The sequence below is a fragment of the Geotrypetes seraphini genome, chromosome 3, assembly GCF_902459505.1.
Source record: "Geotrypetes seraphini chromosome 3, aGeoSer1.1, whole genome shotgun sequence".
NCBI classification, from domain to species: domain Eukaryota; kingdom Metazoa; phylum Chordata; class Amphibia; order Gymnophiona; family Dermophiidae; genus Geotrypetes; species Geotrypetes seraphini.
The window spans coordinates 182,444,976-182,468,963 of NC_047086.1; the positions used below are offsets into that span (position 1 = coordinate 182,444,976).

General features: G+C 40.6%; 1 protein-coding gene across 3 annotated transcripts in view; it reads left to right on the top strand.

Annotated features, from left to right (window-relative positions):
- ARID1B (AT-rich interaction domain 1B) overlaps nucleotides 1-23,988 on the top strand; it is a 938,949-nt gene that overhangs the window by 788,886 nt on the left and 126,075 nt on the right. For all 3 annotated transcript variants that reach the window (XM_033937003.1, XM_033937004.1, XM_033937005.1), the window contains one exon: nucleotides 20,244-20,377. In XM_033937003.1, the coding sequence (XP_033792894.1) occupies nucleotides 20,244-20,377 (134 nt within the window). The remainder of the gene's footprint in view (nucleotides 1-20,243; nucleotides 20,378-23,988) is intronic.

Consider the following 23,988-nt stretch of genomic DNA (forward strand, 5'->3'; position numbering starts at 1 on the left):
TATTGTCATGTTTTAGACCCTGCACTGATAAGTGTGAGGCAATTTGGCCAGTACACTGTGATTTGTGATTGCCCATAACATAGTCATTTTCTCAGTTTGTAATCATGTAGCCACCGCTGTGATATATCAGCATGGGAAATAAAAGAAGTACTCTTTTAAAATGTCTCTACAAATAACACCCCAGAGGTGCCACAGTATATCTAAAAATGTTTTTGGCACAACCAACGTATCGGAACGATCAAGAGGACAAAGTGGGGGCTGGAGGATAAGTATTGAGTAGCATGCTTATAAAGACTCCCCCAGAAATGAAAAATCCTTTGGCTTTAGTAAGAAAATTCAGGGACATGGCAAATCACGCGGTGGCTGCAGTGTGAAGAGTGGAAAATATCCGAGCCAGTAACAAGTGGCTATAGTGAGCATATGTTTTTAAACACTAGCTGTGATGTTTAACAAAACATATATTCACTGGAGCTGAATATGGCTGTAATATGCTGACTGCCACTCCCTATAAAGGACAATTCTGTTATCTAAATGACTGCATTTACATTAATATACCCCAGTAGGAGTTCAATGTGATTTACAGGTTAAGAAGAGACTTGCCATATCCAGAAATTACAGTCTTACATTAGGGATCAAGACATAATGACAGGAGAGTATAGAGAAGTCTGATTGTTAAGTTGGATGAGATGTTTATCAGGGACATGGGTTTTCAAAACCTTTGCAAAAGTCATCATATAGCCCGAATGCGATATGTTGCAAATAGATAAGTTTTCAGGCCTTTATGGAAGCTTTTATAAAAGGGAATGGTTCTTAACTGTATTAGAAGAGAGTTACACCATTTTTCCGCCAGATATGAAAAAGTTATAGAATATATTATTTTATATTTGATACCTTTAGGATTTGGAAGCATCAATCTCAGATGATTGCTGATCAGGTTATAATTTTCTTGGGTGGTAATTCTTTTAAGTTCATCATATAATAATCCCTTGTGAGCATAAATGTCTAGAATATAAGCACTTAAACATAAATGAACATTTAACCATGAAAGTGCAAGCAGGGTGCCTAAGCACGATTCTGTAATGGTATACCTAACTTGCATAACGTTTAAATGCAAGGGGGGAATATATGTGTAACTTAAAAAATACTAGGGCCCTTTTATTAAAGTGCGATGAAATCTGGGTTTAGCACATGCTAATATGGGATTTGATAGCCCGCCACGTCCAGATTTTACATTTTCAATTTATCATTTTTCAGGTCGAGCATTAATGTCATTAGCTAGCATTACTTGGTAGAAATTAACACAGGAGCAGTTAGTGCTTTCTATGTAGGAAGTGCTACTGCATTAAAGTGGCTTGCAGATTGATCTGTGGGCTTATAACGCTGGATGAGCCAGCAAACATTGTGTTGGGGGGGTAAAGGGTTAATGAAATATTTGCAGGTAGGTAGGAGGTAAGTTAGGTAAGGGGAGGGGTATGTAAGCAAGAGGTGTAAGGATAGGTGTAGGAGAGTGAGTGAGGATTGGCTGGGAAAGGGGATCTGGGATTGGAGGAGTTTTGGAGGGAATTTTGCGGGCAGTGGAGCATTAGGGGTTTGGAAGGAGTGTGGGAAGGTTAGGGTTGGTGGGAAAAAATTGTCCCGCCCTTCCCTTCCCTATTTTGGGGGTCTTCTCTGTGGAGGGTTTGGTTTTGGGGGGTGGGTAGGGTTGGTTGTAGTTTTGTTGGCGGAAAAAATGCTATGTTGGGAAACAATTTTGGATCAGTGTGGCTATGCAATAGATTTGGTGACTAAATTTTGTTAACTGCTCATGTGTGATACCACCATGGGTGGCGGCTGGACTCTGTGGCACCGCGAGTCTTGCCGAAAGGGGAATGGGGGAGAATTTTGGAAGAGGAGCTAGTTCGACACCGAGTAGCTCCAGAATTTTGAGAATAAGCTACACTGTTTTGGAAAATGTTGATAAGTTGATTTTATTAAAGTTTGTTCTTAATGACAATAAAACTGCGGCCCATTTTTGCCACTATATGTGAGTTGGTGTTTTTTATGTGAACAATTTGAGTGAGGTGCGAATTCCAGTGTTAGGCTGCATTATCCATTCAGCACGCACTAATTAGGAAGCACTAACTGGATAATGCATCCATTCTCTCTCTCTACCCATGCCCCCAAATTTTTCTAATTGGCAACACACAGATTATTATTCACTAACAGGCTGAAACACCAACATATGTGTGTTTTGTGATCCTGAGGGATGCATTTTCAATTTTGTGCTCCACCCGTCAGCCTAGCCGTTGTCCCTTTAACCTTTTGCCAAGGTGATCTTGGTGGCTACAGCACTGTGGTAGAATGTAATTTTAGTACTCCCATATCTTGAAAAATGATTAGTTCAAGCAAAATCCTACCAGGAGAGTGAGATGGCAGTAGCCTGCTGGTTCACTCTCTGCAGAAATTGGGCTGAATTATCAATTTTACTGAGAGGAAGTTGGTACTGACTGTTTCTGGAGTACTTAGGGGCATGCTTCGATACCTGGAGGGGCACAGTTTATTTAAGAGCATCTCTTTTGCTACAAAAGCCATTTGGTTTCATATTTGACCCAGTCTTGCTTTGGCCAGAAGTTAAGTCTCAAATGAATGCATTATTCACACCCGTATACATGCAGTGGTAAAAAAAAAAAAAAAAGGGCATCTTTGGCATCCTTGTGTAATATGCAAATGAGCTAGAGGTGTGAAATTGCAAGGTGTAGCTAAGCTTATTGGGTTTACCATTTTAACTCAGGTTATGACACCCACTGCTTTCACATGCTCTTATAAATGGCCCATCAAAATGGACATTTAGGTGTTGGCAATTCATTTGCTTAGAAGTTGTATAAGCGATAGCATCAAATTTTAATAATAATAATAATAATAAATTGCAAGTTCAGTAAAGGTTTCTAGCTGCAAAATTTAGTGACATAGGTTTTGAGCCATGGGCTACTAACTGGCCAACTTATTAGATATTAATGTGCTTTGGTTTACAAGTTAATATAGTCAAAATAATATGATTCAAATTAACAGTTCAAGTTCTTATTGCAACTTTTCCACTCTTGCTGATGATACAGATTGTTGTGCGCATTTTCTTATGAAATTTCTGCTTACTATAATCCTGGAAAAATTGGAAGACCAGACCAAACCTTTCCCTTCACCCTTGTCTTCATCTCTCGACTGAGTAATGATAGCTCATGATTTGTTTTCCATGTCCAGGTACAAGTGACCTGGATTGGCCATCGTGAGAACGGGCTACTGGGTTTGATGGACCATTGGTCTGACCCAGTAAGGCTATTCTTATGTTCACTCATTCCATCTATTTAAAAAGGATCTTGCTTGGACTAAAATCAGGCATATTTGCAATACATTCACCATCTAGCATTCTCACAAATTTATTTTGTTATATATTTCTATGTACTTGTGCTATTTGTGTTATTACATAATAATACAACTCTCTCTACTGCTCATTTAAAAGTTAGCACCTGGAAGACCGAGCTTCGTTTGGGAAAGTGGGCTGAGTGATTATGTTGTGGGTTGATGTTCAGGTTCTCTTGTGTAGCTATTTAAATACAGTGTTGAAGTTGATGTTGTCAGGGTAATTGGCACTGGTTTGTTTTCGAAACATGCCTCCCTATATCTTGATTTTTTTTTTCCTTTCTAGTTTCACCCCCTCCATTGAAAATCAAAATACCAATTCATGCCCTAAATGACCAATTCATGGCCTTATGACAGATTACTTGAAGAACTGAAGGCAAAGCTACAAATTGCATGTCATGCTCAAAAAGTCAAGATTCTTACATTGGCCCCACATAGTTGGACTATTGAGGAGATTGTTCAGTGTTTTAATGTATCATCTCGAATGGTAAAGCAGGCCAAAGGCCTTAAACATGATAAAAGTGTCCCTGCAATGCCTGGAAAAAGGCAGGGGAAGATCCTTCCAATTGACATTGAGCAACGGGTCAAAAATTTCTGGCAGGTTGATGAATTTTCTCGATTATTCCCTGGAAAGAAAGGTTATGTATCTGTTAGGATAAATGGTGAACAGATGCAAAAGCAAAAGTGTCTTTTATTGTGCAACTTAAAAGAAGTTTGGGTAGCTTATCAGCAATGCCATGGGCAGTGGCGTAGTAAGGAGCTCAGAGATGAAATAGCGGAGTTACTACTAAAGATCTGCAACCTATCTTTGAAAACAGGGGTAATCCCGGAGGACTAGAGGATAGCGAATGTTACACCTATCTTCAAAAAGGGATCCAGAGGCGACCCGGGGAACTACAGACCAGTGAGCTTAACCTCAGTTCCGGGGATAATGTCTGAATCATTAATCAAAGACAGCATCAATGAGCATATAGAGAGAAATAATCTGATGAGAACCAGCCAGCATGTTTTCTGTAAAGGAAGATCTTGCCAAACGAACCTACTGTACTTCTTTGAGGGGATAAACAAACAATTGGACCATGGTGACCCCATAGACATCATATATCTGAACTTCCAAAAAGCCTTCGACAGGTACCCATGAGCTAAAAAAACTGTGGAACCACGGAGTGGAAGGAGACGTGCACAGATGGATCTGTAATTGGCTGGAGGACAGGAGGCAGAGGATGTGAGTAAAGGGACACTACTCGGAATGGGAAGCAGTTACGAGCGGTGTCCCGCTGGGGTCAGTGCTGGGACCACTGCTGTACAATATATTCATTAATGACCTAGAAGCAGGGACGAAGTGCGAGGTTATAAAATTTGCGGACGACACAAAACTCTCCAGCAGGTTAGAACTGTTGAGGAATGTAAAGAGCTACAAAGGGACCTGAACAAACTGAGTGAATGGGCGAATAAATGGCAAATGTGCTTCAATGTAAAGAAATGCAAAGTCTTGCACATAGGGAAAGGAAACCCGATGTACAACTATAGCATGAGGGGGATGGTATTGGGAAAAGCAACCTAGAAAAGGACTTGGGGGGTCTGGTGGACCAAACAATGAAGCCGGGGGCACAATGCGCAGTGGCCTCAAAGAAGGCGAACAGAATGCTGGGCATTATCAAAAAAGAAATCACTACCAGAGCCAAAGAAGTTATCTTGCCGCTATATCGGGCAATGGTGCGCCCGCATCTGGAGTACTGCGTTCAATACTGGTCACCGTACCTTAAGAAGGATATGGCGACACTCGAGAGAGTCCAAAGAAGAGCAACGAAAATGATAAAGGGCATGGAAAACCTTCCATATGCCGAGAGGTTGGAGAAACTGGGGCTCTTTTCCCTGGAAACATGGAGACTTAGAGGAGACATGATAGAAACTTACAAGATCATAAAAGGTATAGAGAGGGTAGAGAGGGACAGATTCTTCAAACTGGCCGGGAAAACAAGAACAAGAAGGCACTCAAGAAAATTCAAGGGAGACAGATCCAGAACGAATGCTAGGAAGTTCTTCTTTACTCAGAGGGTGGTGGATGCCTGGAATGCACTTCCATAGGAGGTGGTAGAGCAGAGTACGATTTTGGGTTTCAAGAAGGGGTTGGACAGGTTCCTGAAGGAAAAGGGGATTGAGGGATATAGATAGAGGGGGTACTATACAGGACAAAATGTCTTCAGTAGAGGATCACTTGCAGGTCACTGACCTGGGGGGCCACCGCGAGAGCGGACTGCTGGGCACGATAGACCTGTGGTCTGACTCGGCAGAGGCGATGCTTATGTTCTTATGTTAAGGGTGAGCAGCGCCCTTCCCTCGCCATCTTCCCTCCGCCGCACACATCCCCTTCCCTTTCCCAATACCTCTCTAACTTCCTCGTCGGTATCGTCTCGCCCTTTGATGCCACTTCCTAGGCGCGGGTCCCGGAAGTGACGTCAGAGAGAGCATAGATGCTGACGTGGGCAGCAGCCTCATGCCGGGGAAGTAAAAAAAAGGTACGGGGAAGGCAAGGAGAGGAGAAGGGGTGCCGTGCCCTTAGGAAGACTGCACTCCCCCTTACTACGCCACTGGCCATGGGCCTGAAGTTGGCTTGTCTAAATTTTGTGAACTTCGTCCAAAATGGTGCATTAGAGCCAGCTCTGCTGGAACCCATTCTATGTGCATCTGCACAGTTCATCAATATATATAACTTAAGTTAGCAGCTGCTTCCTTAAATGATGATTACAAATTTCTAATGGGCAAAATTGTATGCAGTTTTTAGCATTGTGGGACCCTGTTTCATGTAAAAATAGCTGGTTTTGAGTGTTTGGAAAGGTTGTGGTTGTTGTAAGGAGTGGTGCATTTTGAGAGGTGCCTAAAAACTTGGCACCGACTACCGTAGCACTTCTGTAAAGTTTTGCACACTGTATAGGATCGTGCATAGGGCTACTCTGTGTCACTGGAAGTCACTACCTTTAGGCACAGGTTTTCTTTGCCTAAATGACTGCACCCAAGTTGTGGGCATAACTCAAAAATCAATCCACCCCCAGTCATGCCCACTGTTAGATACGCTCACTGGACAGCTGCCTCTTTATCTGTTTTGCCTGCCCTGTTCCACCACAAATTTTCCTTTATTTGAACTGCATACAAGCTATATAGCAGCTTATACAGAAAAGATTATACTGTCCCTGTGCTGTAATTTTTAAGGGCCAATATATAATACATACATACAGGTATTTACAGGTTAATATTCAAAAAAAAAGAACAACTTTCACCACTAGGCAACAAATACATTTTGGATGGACAGCTTGATGTCTGGTCATACTTATCCATGGAAACAATGAAAGAGCTTGCTTTAAATTTGCATTGTGGGAGAAATCAAAGAGCAGCAGTAGGATACTGAAGAGATCTAAATAATAATCAGTGATTTTTATGTTTTTTAAAAAATATTTAGTACACTCATGGTGTGGCAACAATTTTTGGAGCAGTGCATCATCATTGCAGTCATTCACAAATTTCTATAGATTGCTGCACTGATCCAAGCAGTTGATGTCATCGATTTCCCTAACTTTCTGCATAGAATATTTGACAAAGGCTTTATAGTAGTGCAGTGTTTCATTCAGGGCAATCCATATGAATCAAGAGAAGTCTTGAAGATGTTCCCATTCACTGTGCACGAGCTGCATTTTTGCACTCTTATCACAAAGTAGGTCACATTCTTCATCCAGCCCCTCCCTGTGCTTTTGGACCGGCATTTCCCATGATTTTCAGAAACATGAAGTGCTAGATCTTGTGGTCAAGAAGGAGATAGTTCACTGAACTCGATATTTTCATCAATGCCACAAGGGAATTATTTTCCCATTCCAGCTCTTCATGAGGGAGTGGAATATGTTCATGAGGGAAAGCATGTGCCAAAAATATAGCTCTCTGATGTTCTCATCAAAACATTTCAGGGGAAAAAAAAGAGACTTTAAAACCTAAAACATCAGAAACAGCCTTGCAATTCCAGAAAACAAGAACAGCTAGCATGTCATGTTGTAAGAGAGAATTTATTTTGTATTCAACACCCACAAATTTGCAATATTATTTCAATTTGGACAGGATAGATGTAGAAGTAGGTGAAGATTTGGGGGAAAATGCTCTCAGTATCCATATTGGGTATGTCTGTCCCATGATGGACTGGGCAATACACCCCTAGAAAAGTCCTTTCAACTTACCTGAGTCGTCCAACTGGATTGACACACCCTCCCCTTTTATGAAGCCGCGTTAGGCTTTTTTATCACCGGCCACAGCGTTAAAAGCTCCGATGCTCATAGAATTCCTATGAGTGTCGGAGTTAATATCGCCGCAGCCAGCGAAATGAAAGCCTAACGCGACTTCATAAAAGGGGGCCTGAATTTGTTACCAGCAAATGCCACACACTTCTGAAGCAAATGGTTCTGTACCAGAGCTTCAGTGAGACAGTCTGCAGTTGAAGCTGCAGTCTCACTGGAACTGTGCTCTGGATTTCTCTCTGTTTGGTCTACTAACCACCATTTTCTCCAGTCATAACATTATATTACCAGTGGAAAATATTTGGTAGCATTGTGATTGTTGCTATGTGTGCCTACACCACATTAAAGAATGCCACAATTTTCTACTTTCTGGACACAGTTAACAGAAAGTAGAAAAGGCCTGATTCTATAAATGGTGCCGAGCAGTACCGTTATCAGTCAACTGCTAGGCGCCATTTATAGAATCACACCTAGCGACATCTAAGCCTACCCATATACTTATGTCCAGCTCCCTCCTATTAGCTTTAGGAGATCGTTAAAGACTTAACTTTTCTCCTCATAATGACTGATCTCTATCTAGAATCTGCTTGCTAATGTAATAACTGAACCCAATATTATTGTAAGCCGCAATGATTTCTTGTAGAAAACTACGAAATATAAAAAACAATATGGTATGGTAGGTGCCCTAAAGGTAGACGCCGCTACATTAGGCCATATTTTCACTGGCCTAATTTACCGGCACCTAACTCAACTATGCCTATTCTCCACCCCTAACCATGTCTACTTTTCAAGTAGACTTTGGCACCTCCACTTAAGCGTCACTGGGTGTCATGTGAAATTCTGAACCTAACTTTTGATTGCAATTTTTTAAAATTAATTATTCAATTAACTTCAGTGTCATGGTCAATTACTATGACATTTAAGCTAATTGATTTAAATTTAGATTAGGCACAGATTTTATCTATTCTTATCTCCTAAAGACCTCCACTTCCCTTTGGTAACTCTTTACCCAATATATATTACCTTAAAAATTCTATGTCATCGCTTATTCTATTCCTTCAAATTTTGAATGTAATTTTGTTTTAGTTTTAGTTTGGATGTAATCCGACTTGAACCGCAAGGTAATGACGGAATAGAAATCACTAATGTAATGTAATGTAATTTTAGTTAGGAGTCACTAGGTGGCCTCAATTACGACACTCAGCAGCATCTAACTAAGGCACTGTTTATAGAATCAAACCCAAAGTTAACAAGCGCTTTTGTCTTCGGTCCTTGAAATTTTTCAGGCTATTTCTGCATCAGAAACATTGACTTTAGGAACACAGGAATTGGTACGATACATAATACGGTAGACTATTAACCAGAACTCAAGCAACCAGCAAAAAAAAAAAAAAAATCAAAGAAATACTGTAATACTTTAAATAAAAATGAAATTAATTTGTGGCAGAAATTTAAGTGTAAACTTGGCACACCACACCTGAGTATGCTCACGCTTTGCCTACCACATGTCTGGTAGTTTGTCTGGAACAGTTTATCGTATGACATAGTATATGGGGTATAGTATTAGTTAGGCCTATTTTTATTTTTTTATTATTCTTTATTTATATCATTTCAAATTAAACATCACAAGAAAAATAAACATCTTGTTAGAGCAATACAGCAGGTATAATGTTACATCACATTAATTTTAAACTCGGGAATAATTTTTAACCCTTCATTAGACCACTTTCAAATGGAGGGGAAGTTCAGGCAGGAAATAACTGAGAAGTAATTTATCAGTAAAGAAAATATTAACGGAACAAGCATAACACAATTCGCCCTACTATTACTTTTCATTCCGTCAGTTTGGAGCAATTCTTTTCAGCTCAAGAAACGCTTTCAGCTGCTTGGAGAGGTAAAAAACATATTTAAACCTGCACATATTTTATAATACACTTGCATGGATAGGCAAGTAGGAACGATGCTCCTAAAGATTTAAGGCCTGTTTTACAAAGCCGCACGGCAACAGCCCCGAAGCCCTTTAAACCTCTGTGGGCTTCAGGGCCATTACCTCACAGCAGTCGCTAGCGCGGCTTTGTAAAACAGGCCCTTAGTTTCTGTTCTTAAAGCCAAAAATTGCTTTCTCCGTTCTTGGGTACTTTTTGTAACTTCTCCATATCCTTTTACCATGGAATAAGCTGTTTCATAAACGTGTCTAAGGGCTCCTTTTACAAAGGTGCACGGAGGAGTGTGTAGCGCAGTGGTTGAAGCTACAGCCTCAGAACCCTGGGGTTATGGGTTCAAACCCCGCGCTGCTCCTTGTGACCCTAGGCAAGTCACTTAATTCTCCATAGCCCCAGGTACGTTAGATAGATTGTGAGCCCACTGGGACAGATAGGGAAAATGCTTGAGTACCTGACTGTAAACCGCTTAGATAACCTTGATAGGCGGTATATAAAAAAATCCTAATAATAATAATAGAGTTTTTAGCGCACACACCGGATTAGCGTGCGCTACTTGAAAAACTACCACTTGCTCAAGAGGAGGGGGTAGCAGCTAGCGCGTGTGGCATTTTAGCGTGCGCTATTCCACGCGTTAAGGCCCTAACACACCTTTGTAAAAGGAGCCCTAAGTCTTGTTGGAAAACAAAGGATGCAAAGAGAGTCATTCTATTCGTGATCTCTGTTATGGACTCTTCCAACATGTTAGATATATTTTGCAAATCAATTTCCGTTGATTGGATATTATCACCAACCTCCAAGACTCCTCGGGATTGTTTAGCATTAGGAAGATAATAAATCTTATTTAAAGGGGGAATACATTCAGAAGTATATTTTACCCCCTCTTTTACAAAGCCGCGCAACAACAACTTTAAATCTCTATGGGCTTCGGGGCCGTTACTGCAGCGGCCCGCGCTAAATGGCTTTGTAAAAGAGGCCCTTAGTATTTCCAGAAGATAATTTTTAAACATTTCATAGGCAGATATCCCTGAGGTCTTGGGGAAATTAAGTATTCTCACGTTCAACCTCCTGTTGAAGTTTTCAATGTTCTCTATTTTTTTATGTATTGCCATATTGTCTTTAATAGCCATAACCTTATAGTCTTGAAAGAGTCTGCATCTCAGACTGAACTTTTATAAGTGAATTTTTGGTTTCAATATTTCTTTGTTCTAACATCTTAGAAATTTCATCTAGTTTTCCCCCCAGAGCCTTTACCTCGTCAGATGTTTTCTGGGTAGCTGCATCCAGCCTCTTAATCATTCCCCAAATTGCGTCCAAAGTCACCTCACAAGAAGGGGAAACCTCCCCTGTGATGTTCTTCTTCGGTAGAAGCTCATCTACCATTGTTGCCTCCTTAGCAGTATAGCTCGTTGCCCCTTTGGCAGCCCTGCTTTCACAGTAGCAACTTCTGCCGGACAAGGAAGTGCTGCAAAGGATGGGGCGACAGCGAGATCTAGTGCCCCTGCCTGGTTGGGCCATCTCCACCTCCACACGCTGCGGGGCTTCCTTCGCTCATCTGTGAAGTGAGCGCCGGCAAAAATCGCTCAATCGGCGGTCGTCTCAAAGATTGCAAAGGCGTTGAGGAGGCTGCCACCTTTACAATTGCTTTCCGTTTGTGCGGCATGGCTCAGAAGAAAAAACGCTGACAGCTCCGAGAGCGCGTTCTTAAGATCGCCTGGTATGTGCCACCATCTTGGCCACTCCCCCTCTCCTCGGCCTATTTTTAATAGTTACTGTCCAGCAACCAGAAACTACATTTATCAATCCCCATGGGTGCCGGTTAGCTGAGAGTCTACCATAATATGGAAAATGAAAACATTTTCCCTTTTGCTTTAGGATTTTACAGTTTTAAAGTATGTGAATTTTGAAGCTGAGCTCTCTCTGTGAACAGCTTCTTATGTTTATCTTTACATTGGCACCTTTATTGTCACACAGAAAAAGGTGCTAGATCTTTTCTTTTTTTTTTCCCAAGTAGTTAGCTTCCCAGTCATTTCAATTCTTCCAAAAGCAAGGAAATGTTTTCTTATTTCATCAGTAAAGCAACACTTGCACTTTAGCATTTTATTCTCTTTACCAGTGAGCCAAAGATTAGCATGATGATACTTTCTCCTTCCTCACAATTTCTTCTTTAATACAGGAACAGCCTTTAAACAACCATGAATCAAATATATTAAAGAGAGCTTCTCTTTTTTAACCTAAATATTCTTTCTTTCTGTTAACTGATGAAGCAGAGAGGTGGACTTGGGTGGAAAGATCATAACATTAGCATTCGCACTTCGTCACCTACACTTACAATATAATCACATTCTCTCTCCATAAATAACAGACAATGATTTAGTGGAATAAAAGTTTGGTCGCAGCTTTATTCATAACCACAAATTTTTAATTCAACAATTAAATTCCAGATATCCGTAAACATCCCCAACTCTCAATGCAGCTGGACAAACAACCCCCTGTTTCCCCACCCCCTCCCCCCATGAGCTGTTCGGTGACAAAAGTGGCTCATCCCCTCTGGCACCTCCTTGCCACTTACACCCCATAGGATGACCCACGGTATCGTCAGGTCACATTCCCCCAACTCATGGCAGTGACACCCATTTTCATTTCCCCCATCACATTATCATAACACAGGAACACGGGGGGACGGGGGGGGGGTGCAGTGGTTAAAAGCTACAGCCTCAGCACCCTGGGGTTGTGGGTTCAAACCCATGCTGCTCCTTGTGACTCTGGGAAAGTCATTTAATCCCCCTATTGCCCCAGGTACATTAGATAGATTGTGAGCCCACCGGGACAGACAAGGAAAAATGCTTGAGTACCTGAATTAATTAATGTAAAACCATTCTGAGCTCCCCTGGGAGAACGGTATAGAACATTGAATAAATAAAAAAAAATAAAAGATTCCAGCCACATCCAAACAATATCCCCCATATTTTATGCACAATTCCCCTTTTTGCTATGACCACCCTTCCCACCCCCCTCCCATTTCCAACAATCAAAACCCAACCCATACCAAACACGGAGGGAGGGAAACCCTCCTTCAAAAGTCTTCTCCCTCACAATCACCCTCAATCCACATAACCCCACAACTGAACAAAACTGCCCAAAATTTCCCTTTCCAACATTCCAAATCCTTTCCAATGTCAACCAATCAAAATCCACAATCTGTCCTCCTGCACCCCACAACTCACATCCCCCACCAATCCAAACTACTTCTTCTTCTTTTTCCTCTTTCCTATCTATGCAGCTTCCTCACCGCCCCCCCCCCCCCCTACTCCTACTTAATCTTTTTCTTTGGTTCCTTAGCTCAGCTAATGTTATGACCAGTGTTCCCTCTAAGCGGGCGGGTGTTGTGAGCAAACTTTTTTCACCGTGAGCCAAAAATATCGGGCGCCAGCAAGTTATGAGCCAACTCGCCCGATTCTCCTCTCGCCGCCCTGCCATCTGCCGTACGCCTCTTCCGATCGTGCGCTGTGACGAGAAACGTGTGCGCTGCGATGTAATATTTTGTGCGCCAGCGCACGCCAGCGCAGCTTAGCGGGAACACTGGTTCAAATGGTTTTATTTATTTCCCCAAATTTATTTTTGTTATACGCATTGAAAATATTTGATATTGCGTTTAAATCAAAATCTCAATAAACTTGAAACGAGTGCCCGTGAGATTGTGGGAGGGTTAAATACTCAAAACTTAGAAGTTTTTGCTACGCCAGCTTTCTGGTATCTTTACATACAGTGGCGTACCTAGCATATGTAACATCCGGGGCCCATCATTTTTTGGCACCCCCCCCCATCTGTAAGAAAAACATGATTTTTAGTAACAAACCACACGTCACACATGAGTACCTAGGAAAAGGCAGCATCTTACATATTGCAGTGAGCAGTACATCAATACACCCATTGTAAAACTAAACAAGCCAGACCAGCACAGATCAATCCTACACCGTCAATCCTAACAGAAAACCATGTCTTTCGAACACACAGAACACAGAAAACACCTTCGCCTAGTAAGGAATATGTAATCACAAACTAACCCCTCCCTCTTTTACAAAACTGTAGTGTGGATTTTAGCTACGGAGGTAACAGCTCTGATGCTCATAAAATTCTGAGCATCAGAGCTGCTACCACCAAGGCTGGTGCTAAAAACGCTTCACAGTTTTGTAAAAGGGGGGATAAAATAAAAATACATAGACAAAGGTTAAATTGAACCAGCAAGAAGCTGGACTCTGCATACAATGCTTCACAGAAACAGTGACACATGTCTCCTAAAGCAATAAATAAATAGAAATTTTTTTCTACCTTTGTCTTCTGTGGTTTCTCCTTTCCTCATCTTCTTGTAACTCTCTTCCTTCCATCCACTGTCTGCCGTCTCTCTTCCCCTATATGGCATCTTCTCTCCTTCTATGCCCCTTCCAGAAACTGTATGCCTCCCCCTTCCATCTCTCCTTTCACCCCATTGGTCTGGCATCTCTCTCCTCGCCTTCCCTCTCCCACACCTCTCCTCATAGTCTGGTATCTCCCCTTCCCTGATTCTCTGGCATCTCTCTCCTTTCCTTTTCTTCCATCTTTCGCTCCCCCTCCATGCTCTCACATCTCCCCCTTCCTTTTCCCTTAGACTGGCATACCTTCCTCCTACGCTCCAAGCCCTGGCATCTCCTTTAATTCCCTCCCTCATCTTCCTTCTCCCTCCAGCTGGGTACCGCAACACTCTTCCCTGCAGCTCTGCACTTCCCCACAATTGCCATGCTTCGGTTCCTCTTCTTCCTTCCTTCCTCCCCCCCCCCCGCGGGACCCTGCGGCACCATCAACTCTTACTCCCTCTAATGTCGGCCCTGCAGCTCCAGACTTCCTCGCACCTTCTCCCCTCCCCCTTTGGATCGCTATTATTTTAAATGTTATAGCCGCGGAGCTGTATCCATCAGTGGAGATGTCTAACCTCGGCCTGCCCCGGAACTCTTACTGCAGCAGCCGCCCGTCTAGGCAGGAACAGGAAGTCACTGTTGCAGTAAGAGTTCCGGGGCAGGCCGAGGTTAGACATCTCCACTGATGGATACAGCTCCGCGGCTATAACATTTAAAATAATAGCGATCCAAAGGGGGAGGGGAGAAGGTGCGAGGAAGTCTGGAGCTGCAGGGCCGACATTAGAGGGAGTAAGAGTTGATGGTGCCGCAGGGTCCCGCGGGGGGGGGGGGGGAGGAAGGAAGGAAGAAGAGGAACCGAAGCATGGCAATTGTGGGGAAGTGCAATCTCCCCAATGCGTCCCCTTACCTTACCGACGCGTGTGTGCGCTGTGAAGAGAAACTTTGCGCTGCGATGTAATATTTTGTGCGCGAGCGCAGGCCAACGCAGCTTAGCGGGAACACTGGTTATGACCCTGTCAGACTAGCCTGACAAGGTCTTCTTACTACTACTACTGTTCATCATTTGTATAGTACTGAAAGGCCCTACAGGATCCCAGAGCTCATGCACTGACCACAGAGAAAATACAAACTGAGCAGAGAATTCCAGAGGGCAACAGAGATCAGCTATCTAGAGCAAGAACCCTGCTTCTAGATCTGATTCCTCGCTCTCCCTATATCACCTCCATGTGTTCAAACTGAATAACAGGAGATGTTTTAATATGTTGATAGACGTGGTCAGGCAAACACAAAAAGATTATTCCCTCATGAAAAAGAGAGCATTTCCCTGAAAATAAAAAAATTCTGGAGAACACACCTGAAAGAGCTCAAAAAAGCCTTTTTTTTTTTAGAAAAAACTGATGATAATCCAATTAAGAAAGTCTCGGTGTTTGCTTAGGGTGAAAGTTTCCTGGGGACAACAAAGAGCAGCTGTAGACAAAGCAAAGCAATTCATGCCTAAAAATGATAGGAAATGTCTGGTTTTTCTCATAAAATTTTGCTTTTGTGACCAGAATAGTCAAATTTTACAATTTGCCTATTTAAAACATGAAAATGCCAAATTTTCATATTTTCATTCTTATAAAGTCATAAAAAGCAACATATGAATCACAATTAACATGTATTTATATTAAAGTTATACAAAGATGACCACAGATTTAGAAGTGAGAACTTTTTCAAGATTTGCGATTATATTGTAAGTCACTTTCACAAATCAACCTCCAGATGTAATCTACCATCATGTTATCATTATATTATCCTTGATAACATCATTCGAAGTTCAGTATATCCTGGTAGAAGCTCTCACCTTGCTCCTCTGAGTGCTCCATGTTCTCCTTGAATGTCTAAAGATGAGCATCAAGAACATTGATTTTGAGAGATATCCTACATCCCATTTTACTGTAATTCATCACCAGATTCTCAATCAACTCCACATAGGCAACACAATGACATCACCAGGGGATTTATCAGATATGCCAAATGGTAGGATTAGCGATGGTCAAATAATTGAGAATGTACTGTAATTTGTATTCTGGTGTTGCAGGGGTCCCATTGATTGTCCTCTTTCCACTTGGTCTTTGAGGTACCCATTTATCTCTTCATTCAATATTATTCATTCTAACTCTCCCATCTTATTGTTTAGACTTCTAGAATTCACATATAGACATTTTAATGTATGTTTTGTGTCCGTATTTGCAGCATGCCTAGCAGTATGGAATCTTTCAGCTCTGTTTGCCCTTTACTTAAATGTACCTAAGCTACTTATGCCTGCATTGCAACCTTTCTATTGTATTCTTTAACTTTCATGGCTTGTTAGTATCCTTGAAAGATAGCTTCACTCAAAATCCTGTGTTGCTGAGCAACTGTTGGATTTTCCCAATGATAGAACAGCTTATCAGTTAGATCTCCCTTTTTAAAAAACATTAGCATCAGCAATATAACCCTTCCTTTTCCCCAAAAACATTGCCTAGTTCCTAAGAAAACTGAAGCCATTTTCTCTGCACCATCATCTCATCTACGCCTTAAGGGAATGTAACCCCAAATTTTTCATTTGTGTCATTTCCCATGTTGTTTATAAGAATTTTTGTTTTGTTTGGGTGGATTTATGCAGTTTTTTTTTGTAATGGGAGCAATATCAGTAAGAGTGTATGCTCTTTCAGAAAGTGTGCACTTTTTCTGCAAAGAATGTGCACTATTCACAAAGTTCATACCCTTACAAGAGTGCATGTTTTTTCCTGATAGCGCACAAGTGCATAAGCCAAATAGTGTGCACGGTCAGAAAAAAAAAGTGCACTCTTTCCAAAACGCACACACTTATGATGAAAAGTGCATTGTGTCGCAAAAGTGTTCATTCTTTTGAAGATTGCATGCTTTTAATGACATCAGAAACAAAAATTAAATTTCAGGGATTTTTTATTGATATTTTTCTTGTCATTTCAAACAAATGCACATCCCTACCACACATTAAGGTATTATAGAACACAGAGAATTTTTGAGACTGTTGTACTGGAGGTTCTGTATTTCAGCTTTCCTGTATACACTCAATTGACTTTCAGGCCCTCTCTCCCAAACCTTCCTATTTTACTAGTGCTTACATGAACCAAGAAAGCCTGTTCAACCCTAAACTCATATCTAGATGGTATGAGGTCCACCACTGTTGCACCAGGCAGGTGGGTTGCCAATTGATCCTCATATCCATTAGTTATCTAGATTTTTAATGATCATGTCATCAACTCTCTTAATCCTTCCCTCCGGACATGAGTCCTTGGAAGACCCATTCTCTATGCAGGATGATGCCATACCACCTGGATGGCAGGTCTTGTCTACAGAATACAGATTTCAATGAATAGGGGAAATATGATCCCAATAGCTAACACCAGTTACCAGTCTGGTAGCAATTCTATGGATAAATATCAGTCACCTGATAAGTTTTATCCAGACATGAAAATATAAGTTCTTCAATCAAAGATATAATAGTGTCCTGATTCATGAAAGGTCTATAAAGACACATTCTTCTCAAAAAAGATATATTTCTCAGTATGTCTATTATGAAGTTGCTCACAGTTAGATAATGTAATATCTGACCCATCAGTATTGATTGTAAACTGTATTTAGATTACCATGTGCCTATGTTTTGTTACTATATAACTGTAACCTACAGTATGTATCTTGATAATTACATTAATCTGGCCTAAATAATATTTAACTCATCATTTTTCCAACTCCTCCTCCCTGCACATCATTAGCACACAACTGCCAAGATACTTTAAAATTATGTTTTTTATTTGCATTTAAAATGTACTAAGGATAAGATTGATCCTTGAGTCAGACCAAAGTCTACAAAAAAAGGCCTAGAAGAATTTTCTGCTAGCATCTCCAGTCATCTACTATCTCTCAGATATTTATTTTGTTTAAACTTATACCCCGCTTAAACCTAAGCAGTTCACAAGATACCCAATTTCTCATACTGGCCAAGCACTAAATATAAGTGGTATTTCGGGTTGCTGTCAAGTTAAGGAAAACAAGTAATACAGCCTCTCCCTTATGTATCCCTTGATGCACATCATTAAGAATTACCACTAAAGTTGTGTCTCTACAACAACACACCTTAAAACCTGATTGAAAACCACCCAAAGATCCATTATGTTCTAACAAATTCCAGATTTGAAGTTCTGCAGCTTTTTCTAATCAGTTGAATCACTATGATGCAGAGCTGTTGTCTTTTGACTTTTTTTGATTATGTTTGTGATTTGTTTAGATAATGATTTAGTTTGTGATGATTTTATGAGAGTTATTTTGTACACTGCCTAGAAGGTCTGATAAGCGGATTATAAACATTTTAGATAAATACGAGAATTATCAAAAGAGGTAGAATGGCAACAGGTTGAAAATTATACAAGACAATTGGATTTAATGAAGGTTTATGTCCTGATTTAGTATTAGTGACTACAGTTTCATGCTTACTTGTTTAGGGATTGATTTCGTTTTGGTGGATTGTATTGCTTGTCACTTCATTCGCTTAGTGTCCCTTGACATATGTCCACTGTTTTTTGCATTTACACTGCCTTTGTAATGTTTAAAAAATTTCAATAAAGAAATTGATCTAGAAAAAAAAGGTCAAATAATTACCATTTCAAATATGATCTCACACAGCATCCAAAAAGAGCTATATTAAAAAGAGAACTCTTTCCTGGCTTCTTTATTCTGAGAGGAGAGGCAAAAAAATCTGAGGGACATACTGTTACTCTCAATGTACTTGGAAGTTCTTCCATAGTAGTATCAATTGGTACAAATCAACTTTCCTTATTCAGTCCCATCGTATCCTCAGATCCATATTTGCTTGAATAATAGCAATTGTATCTCTGAGATGCTGTACGAAACTTGTGTCAAAGCATTGAAGTATCTGTTGCTCCAAATCTTACTGATCATAAGAAAATGTCGATGAACTGGAAAGGCTGTTTAATGGCGTTATCTGCTGTGGTAATCCTAGTTGAAAAATAACTCGTTTAAGTCACTTTAACAGCTGTTCTGTATAAGGCATAATGCTTAAAGGAAATGGACTGTAATTTCCTCTAGAACAGGGATCTCAAAACCCCTCCTTGAGGGCCGCAATCCAGTCGGGTTTTCAGGATTTCCCCAATGAATATGCATGAGATCTATGTGCATGCACTGCTTTCAATGCATATTCATTGGGGAAATCCCGAAAACCCGACTGGATTGCGGCCCTCAAGGAGGGACTTTGAGATCCCTGGTCTAGAACATGTCCCTTTTCTATACCTGCTATTGAATTATGCAGTAGTTATAATCACCATACAATCAAATCCCAAGAATGTTTTTCTTCTTTTGCTGTTTTGAGGAAAAATGTGGTAAAGACAATTCTTTTTTTTTAAGTTGTTCTGTTCATTTCATTTTGTGTTAAATTTTGGGACAAAAGTTATGAACCATTGAGAGTCTCTCTCTGACATCTGACGAAGTGTAATTTTATTTATTTATTTAAACAACTTATTATCTGCTTATCTTCTAAGTGGCTTACAAGTAAACATAAACAGTCGAGGTCGAGGTCAAATTTTACATACATTTTCCAATACATTATAAACATCAAATCAGCTTTCTTAATGATCTATGTTTTAGAAGAAGTCAGTTTACTTGGGCCCTCTTTTACTAAGGTGCACTAACCAATTAGCACATGCTAACGCGTCCATAGACTAACATGCATGTGTTAGCGTTTAGTGCGCGCTAAATGGATTAGTGCACCTTAGTAAAAGAGAGGGTTAGTATACTAACCTGCACTGTCGGTTAATGCATATTAACGTAAACATTATTTAGTGAATTATTCCAACTGGAAATAATGGGACCTGTGGCATTTAATGAGTATTTTACCATAAACACAAGTTACCACATTTTATTAACACAGTCTCTAAATCTGTTAGTTTATAAGGTGCCATGGCCTCTGTGTCATTTTCTATAGCTTCTTTACTTTCTTAATTGCTTTGATATTTTGCTTTAAAGTTGTAAGAATTGAGCAAAATTCTAACATTTAAATAGCAATTTATTTCAGAAAATGAAACCACACAAATGCAAGTGAGTAAGCATTGACAGTAGCTGCCTCGCCTGTACTAACAAGTAATGACTAGATAACTAGTGAAATCAGTAGGGAGACAAAAATTAACAGCAGTGTGTCTGTGTGCTTTCTCCTTCTATAGGCATACCAATTTTCCTGGAATGAACCAGAGTGGGATTCTGGGATCCAGTTCTCCCTACGGCCAGCCCGTTAACAGTAGCTCTGGTATGGTAAACCCACAAGTTTCCCCATACAACATGGTGAACAGCTCAGCAGGTAATAGTGGGCATCAGATTTTACTGTGATATTCCTTCCTTGAACCCTGAATGATTTCAATTTGCAGAGAACTAGTAGTTATACAAGGGTGATTTGAAAAGTTTGGTAAAAAAGCATATTAAACAACATAGTTTCCATTGAGGGCTACACACTAAGGGCTCCTTTTATTAAGGTGCGCTAACGGTTTTAGTGCGCGCTTAGCGTGTGCTACACGCTAACGCCTCCATAGAGCTTGCGTTAGTATTTTTCGTGTAGCGTGGGGTTAGCACGCGCTAATGTTTAGCGTGCGCTAAAAACGCTAGCGCACCTTAGTAAAAGGAGCCCTTAGTCCAGTGAGTTTCCAGTTTTTTCGTAAGTTATTTTCTCTATGATACAAAAAAACTCGCTAGACTACATGTATAGCCCTCAATGGAGAGACTATCCCCCTCTTCTACGAAACTGCGCTAGCATTTTTTAGCGCAGAGAGCCACGCTGAATGTCCTGCGCTGCTCCCGATGCTCGTTGAGTTCCTATGAGCATTGGGAGTAGCGCGGCTCTCTGCGCTAAAAACGCTAGCGTGGTTTCGTAGAAGAGGGGGTATGTTCTTTAACATGCTTTTTTACCAAACTTTTCAAACCACTCTAATATTAATCATAGAGAAAATAAGTACAGTATTGCAAATTATTATAAATTACAAGTGGGACAACTTATCTAAACTAGTTTGTATATGAACTTTTTAAGAACACATAAATTATCTGAAGAAGAGATCTTTCTGGTCTTAAAAGTATCATACAATAATGCTTAAAAATGCTAGCGCAGTTGCTTTTTCTTATACATGAAAGGTAGATTTTGTTCTTCAAAAGAACCACGTAATTAAGCTTAGATTTACAGGTTTATTTATTGAAAAGATTAAGAAACTTGTGCTGCTGCTGTTCATCCTTTTCTGCAGAAAAGGGGAGGACTTTATTTAGGAAGAATGTTATTCTAGAACTTTTCCAATTAAAAAAGAAATATTGGCTTATGGGGTTTAAAAGACAATTGCAATGAATGGTGCATGAGCACAAAATGCATCTACTTTGAAGATGAGTGAAAAACATAATATACATGGCTATTATGTTGTGGCTTGGTATACATGCCTAATTCTGAATCATAAGGGCTCTAAGAGATTTTTGTTCATTTAAAATATTTTTACTTTTTTTCTAAGAAGAACATTTAGAACAGGGATCTCAAAGTCCCTCTTTGAGGGCCGCAATCCAGTCGGGTTTTCAGGATTTCTCCAATGAATATGCATGAGATCTATGTGCATGCACTGCTTTCAATGCATATTCATTGGGGAAATCCTGAAAACCTGACTGGATTGCGGCCCTCAAGTAGGGACTTTGAGATCCCTGATTTAGAATGTTTTCAAATGAGAACTAAAAACCAGAACTTAAGTCATTTTTCTTATATCTTAGACATAGACATAGACATAGAAATAGACGGCAGATAAGGGCCACGGCCCATCCAGTCTGCCCACCTTGTACTATACAACACAGTACTACATTGAATTTCCCACAGATTGTTTCATTTTATCATCAAAATCCAAACATCCTTATCATCCTGTTAATTTAGTCCAGATCAAGTGAGTTATGACCTCTAACCAGCCTAGAACACTGATAATTCAGTAACATCATCACTAGTATAAGGTGATGTTCAGCCCTGGAACTTGCAAGTATTTCTCTGCCTCCAGCAGATGGTGCAGCAAGATTCTTTGAGACAGACCTCGCTCTCAAGAGCTTAGTTCATGGCCCTCATCCCAATGATTTGAGTTCATTGTCTGGAGTTTTCTCCCAGAGATGAGTCCACAGACCTTTCCCAAGTGAAACCTGGAGGGTCCCGTGCCTTTCAAAGCTTTGAACTTCAGCCTACATGCTCCTATTCAATGTAGCTAGATGGCAAGGCTCCCGTGGGACCTTGCTAATAAAACTGAATACCTTTGTCTTCTCTCCCCTTTCATGTATGGTCAGAAAAATGTCCTGGAGTTCCTAGTCTCAGCCTTGAGGGCACTGCCAGTTGCAATGTGTTTAGAACTTTTGTTTTCTTTTTCCTCCCTTCTTGATATCCCCCTTTCTTGTGAAAAAAAGCTAGTTGAGCAGGTAGATTGTTGGTGTGTGAAACAGAGAGATCCACAGGGAGAGCTAGTAGTGTTCTTGTCTCCTTTGGCTTAATCTCCAGGGGATACTTGAATGGGTCTTGACAGAAAATGGCCTGCAGGTGAATTCTGTTTTCCTGGGTGGTTATATACCTTTCCTGCCTTAAGTGCCTTTTTATATATCTGATAGTAGAAGATGGGTTCTTCTCCAGTTTAGGCGCATGATTCTTATATTAAAAGTGGAGAGAAGGATATGATATTGGTGTTTCTAAGGGGCTTGTCCTTACCTGTTAAATTCACTACTGAAGGGGAGCATAGGATTCCGTAATCTCCATGGTTGAAAGCTTTGAACCTGTGTTTAAATGATCTCTCTTTCAGGCTGTATGACTCAGAGACCTTCTGTGTTGGGTCTTTTACCCTTCAGCTGGGACCTTGGTGATGGAGATAAGTACTGCTAAGAGTTCCTCTGAAATAGGCAATCAGGCAATCTACAGACTGTCATGGCCAAAATATGACAGGGCCACAATATTTTGGCCATGCTTAACTAGAGTTCCTGAGTAACATGGCAGACATAGCAAAGTCAAGCTGGTGTTATAGTTCTTTCATCTCCAGGAAGTCATGGTCTTGGAGAAGTCTAGCAACTTAGGAATCAAGTTTCAGAGGTAGATCAAAATTCCTTAAGAGCTCCCTCCTAGATTCCAGCCACATGCTGCTCATGTGATCCAAGGACAGAAATCAGGGGCTATACCAAACAGCATCCTTCATTCCTCTGATTTATAGTCTTGGACAGGTTTCCTCCTTAGGGAGAGCTGTTGTCTTCTGACATGCTTTAACAGATTCTCTTGAAATTTTTCTATTGTCTCCTTGGGCATTACTCCATAGCCAGGTGGTTGGTTATCATTACTCCACAGCCAGCCCCTTGATTGGTGAAGTATGTAGGCTTCAGGTTCTTCATGAGGTAGCCTGGGTGTTGGTTTGTTCAGCACAAAGTTCCTCTATATTCAGAGCTCTCTGTGGTAAGCTCAGCTTGGTAGCATTATGCCCAAATTTGTTATTCTTGCTTTAGGTTGAGGATATAGTTTCAGTAACTACTGTAGATATTCTGCTTTAGACTTCTTGTCTTTGTGGAACATAGGAGTGGTCTCAGTCTCCTAAAGATATCCCCCCCTTTTTTTCTCTCAGGTTATGCATTGTTATGTGCACATGAAAAAGTAGAGAAGGGAGGCAGTGCCAGTGCATTCACCTGGTAAACTAGGACAGTTATTGGGCACTAGAGCCCCGATTCTATAAACCGCCTAGTTTTAGGCATGATTTAGACATCCGTGTGGCGCAAATTGTAATGAGCATTACATAGGCATTGGGTAGGCGTCCGATACCCGTTCCCAAAAATCACACTTTTTTGATGTAGACGCTAGATAGACATCCCTACGATATTAGTTATATATAAAAATGTGTTTTTTACTGATTTGTTATCATTATTTCAGGATTGTAAGTTTTAACA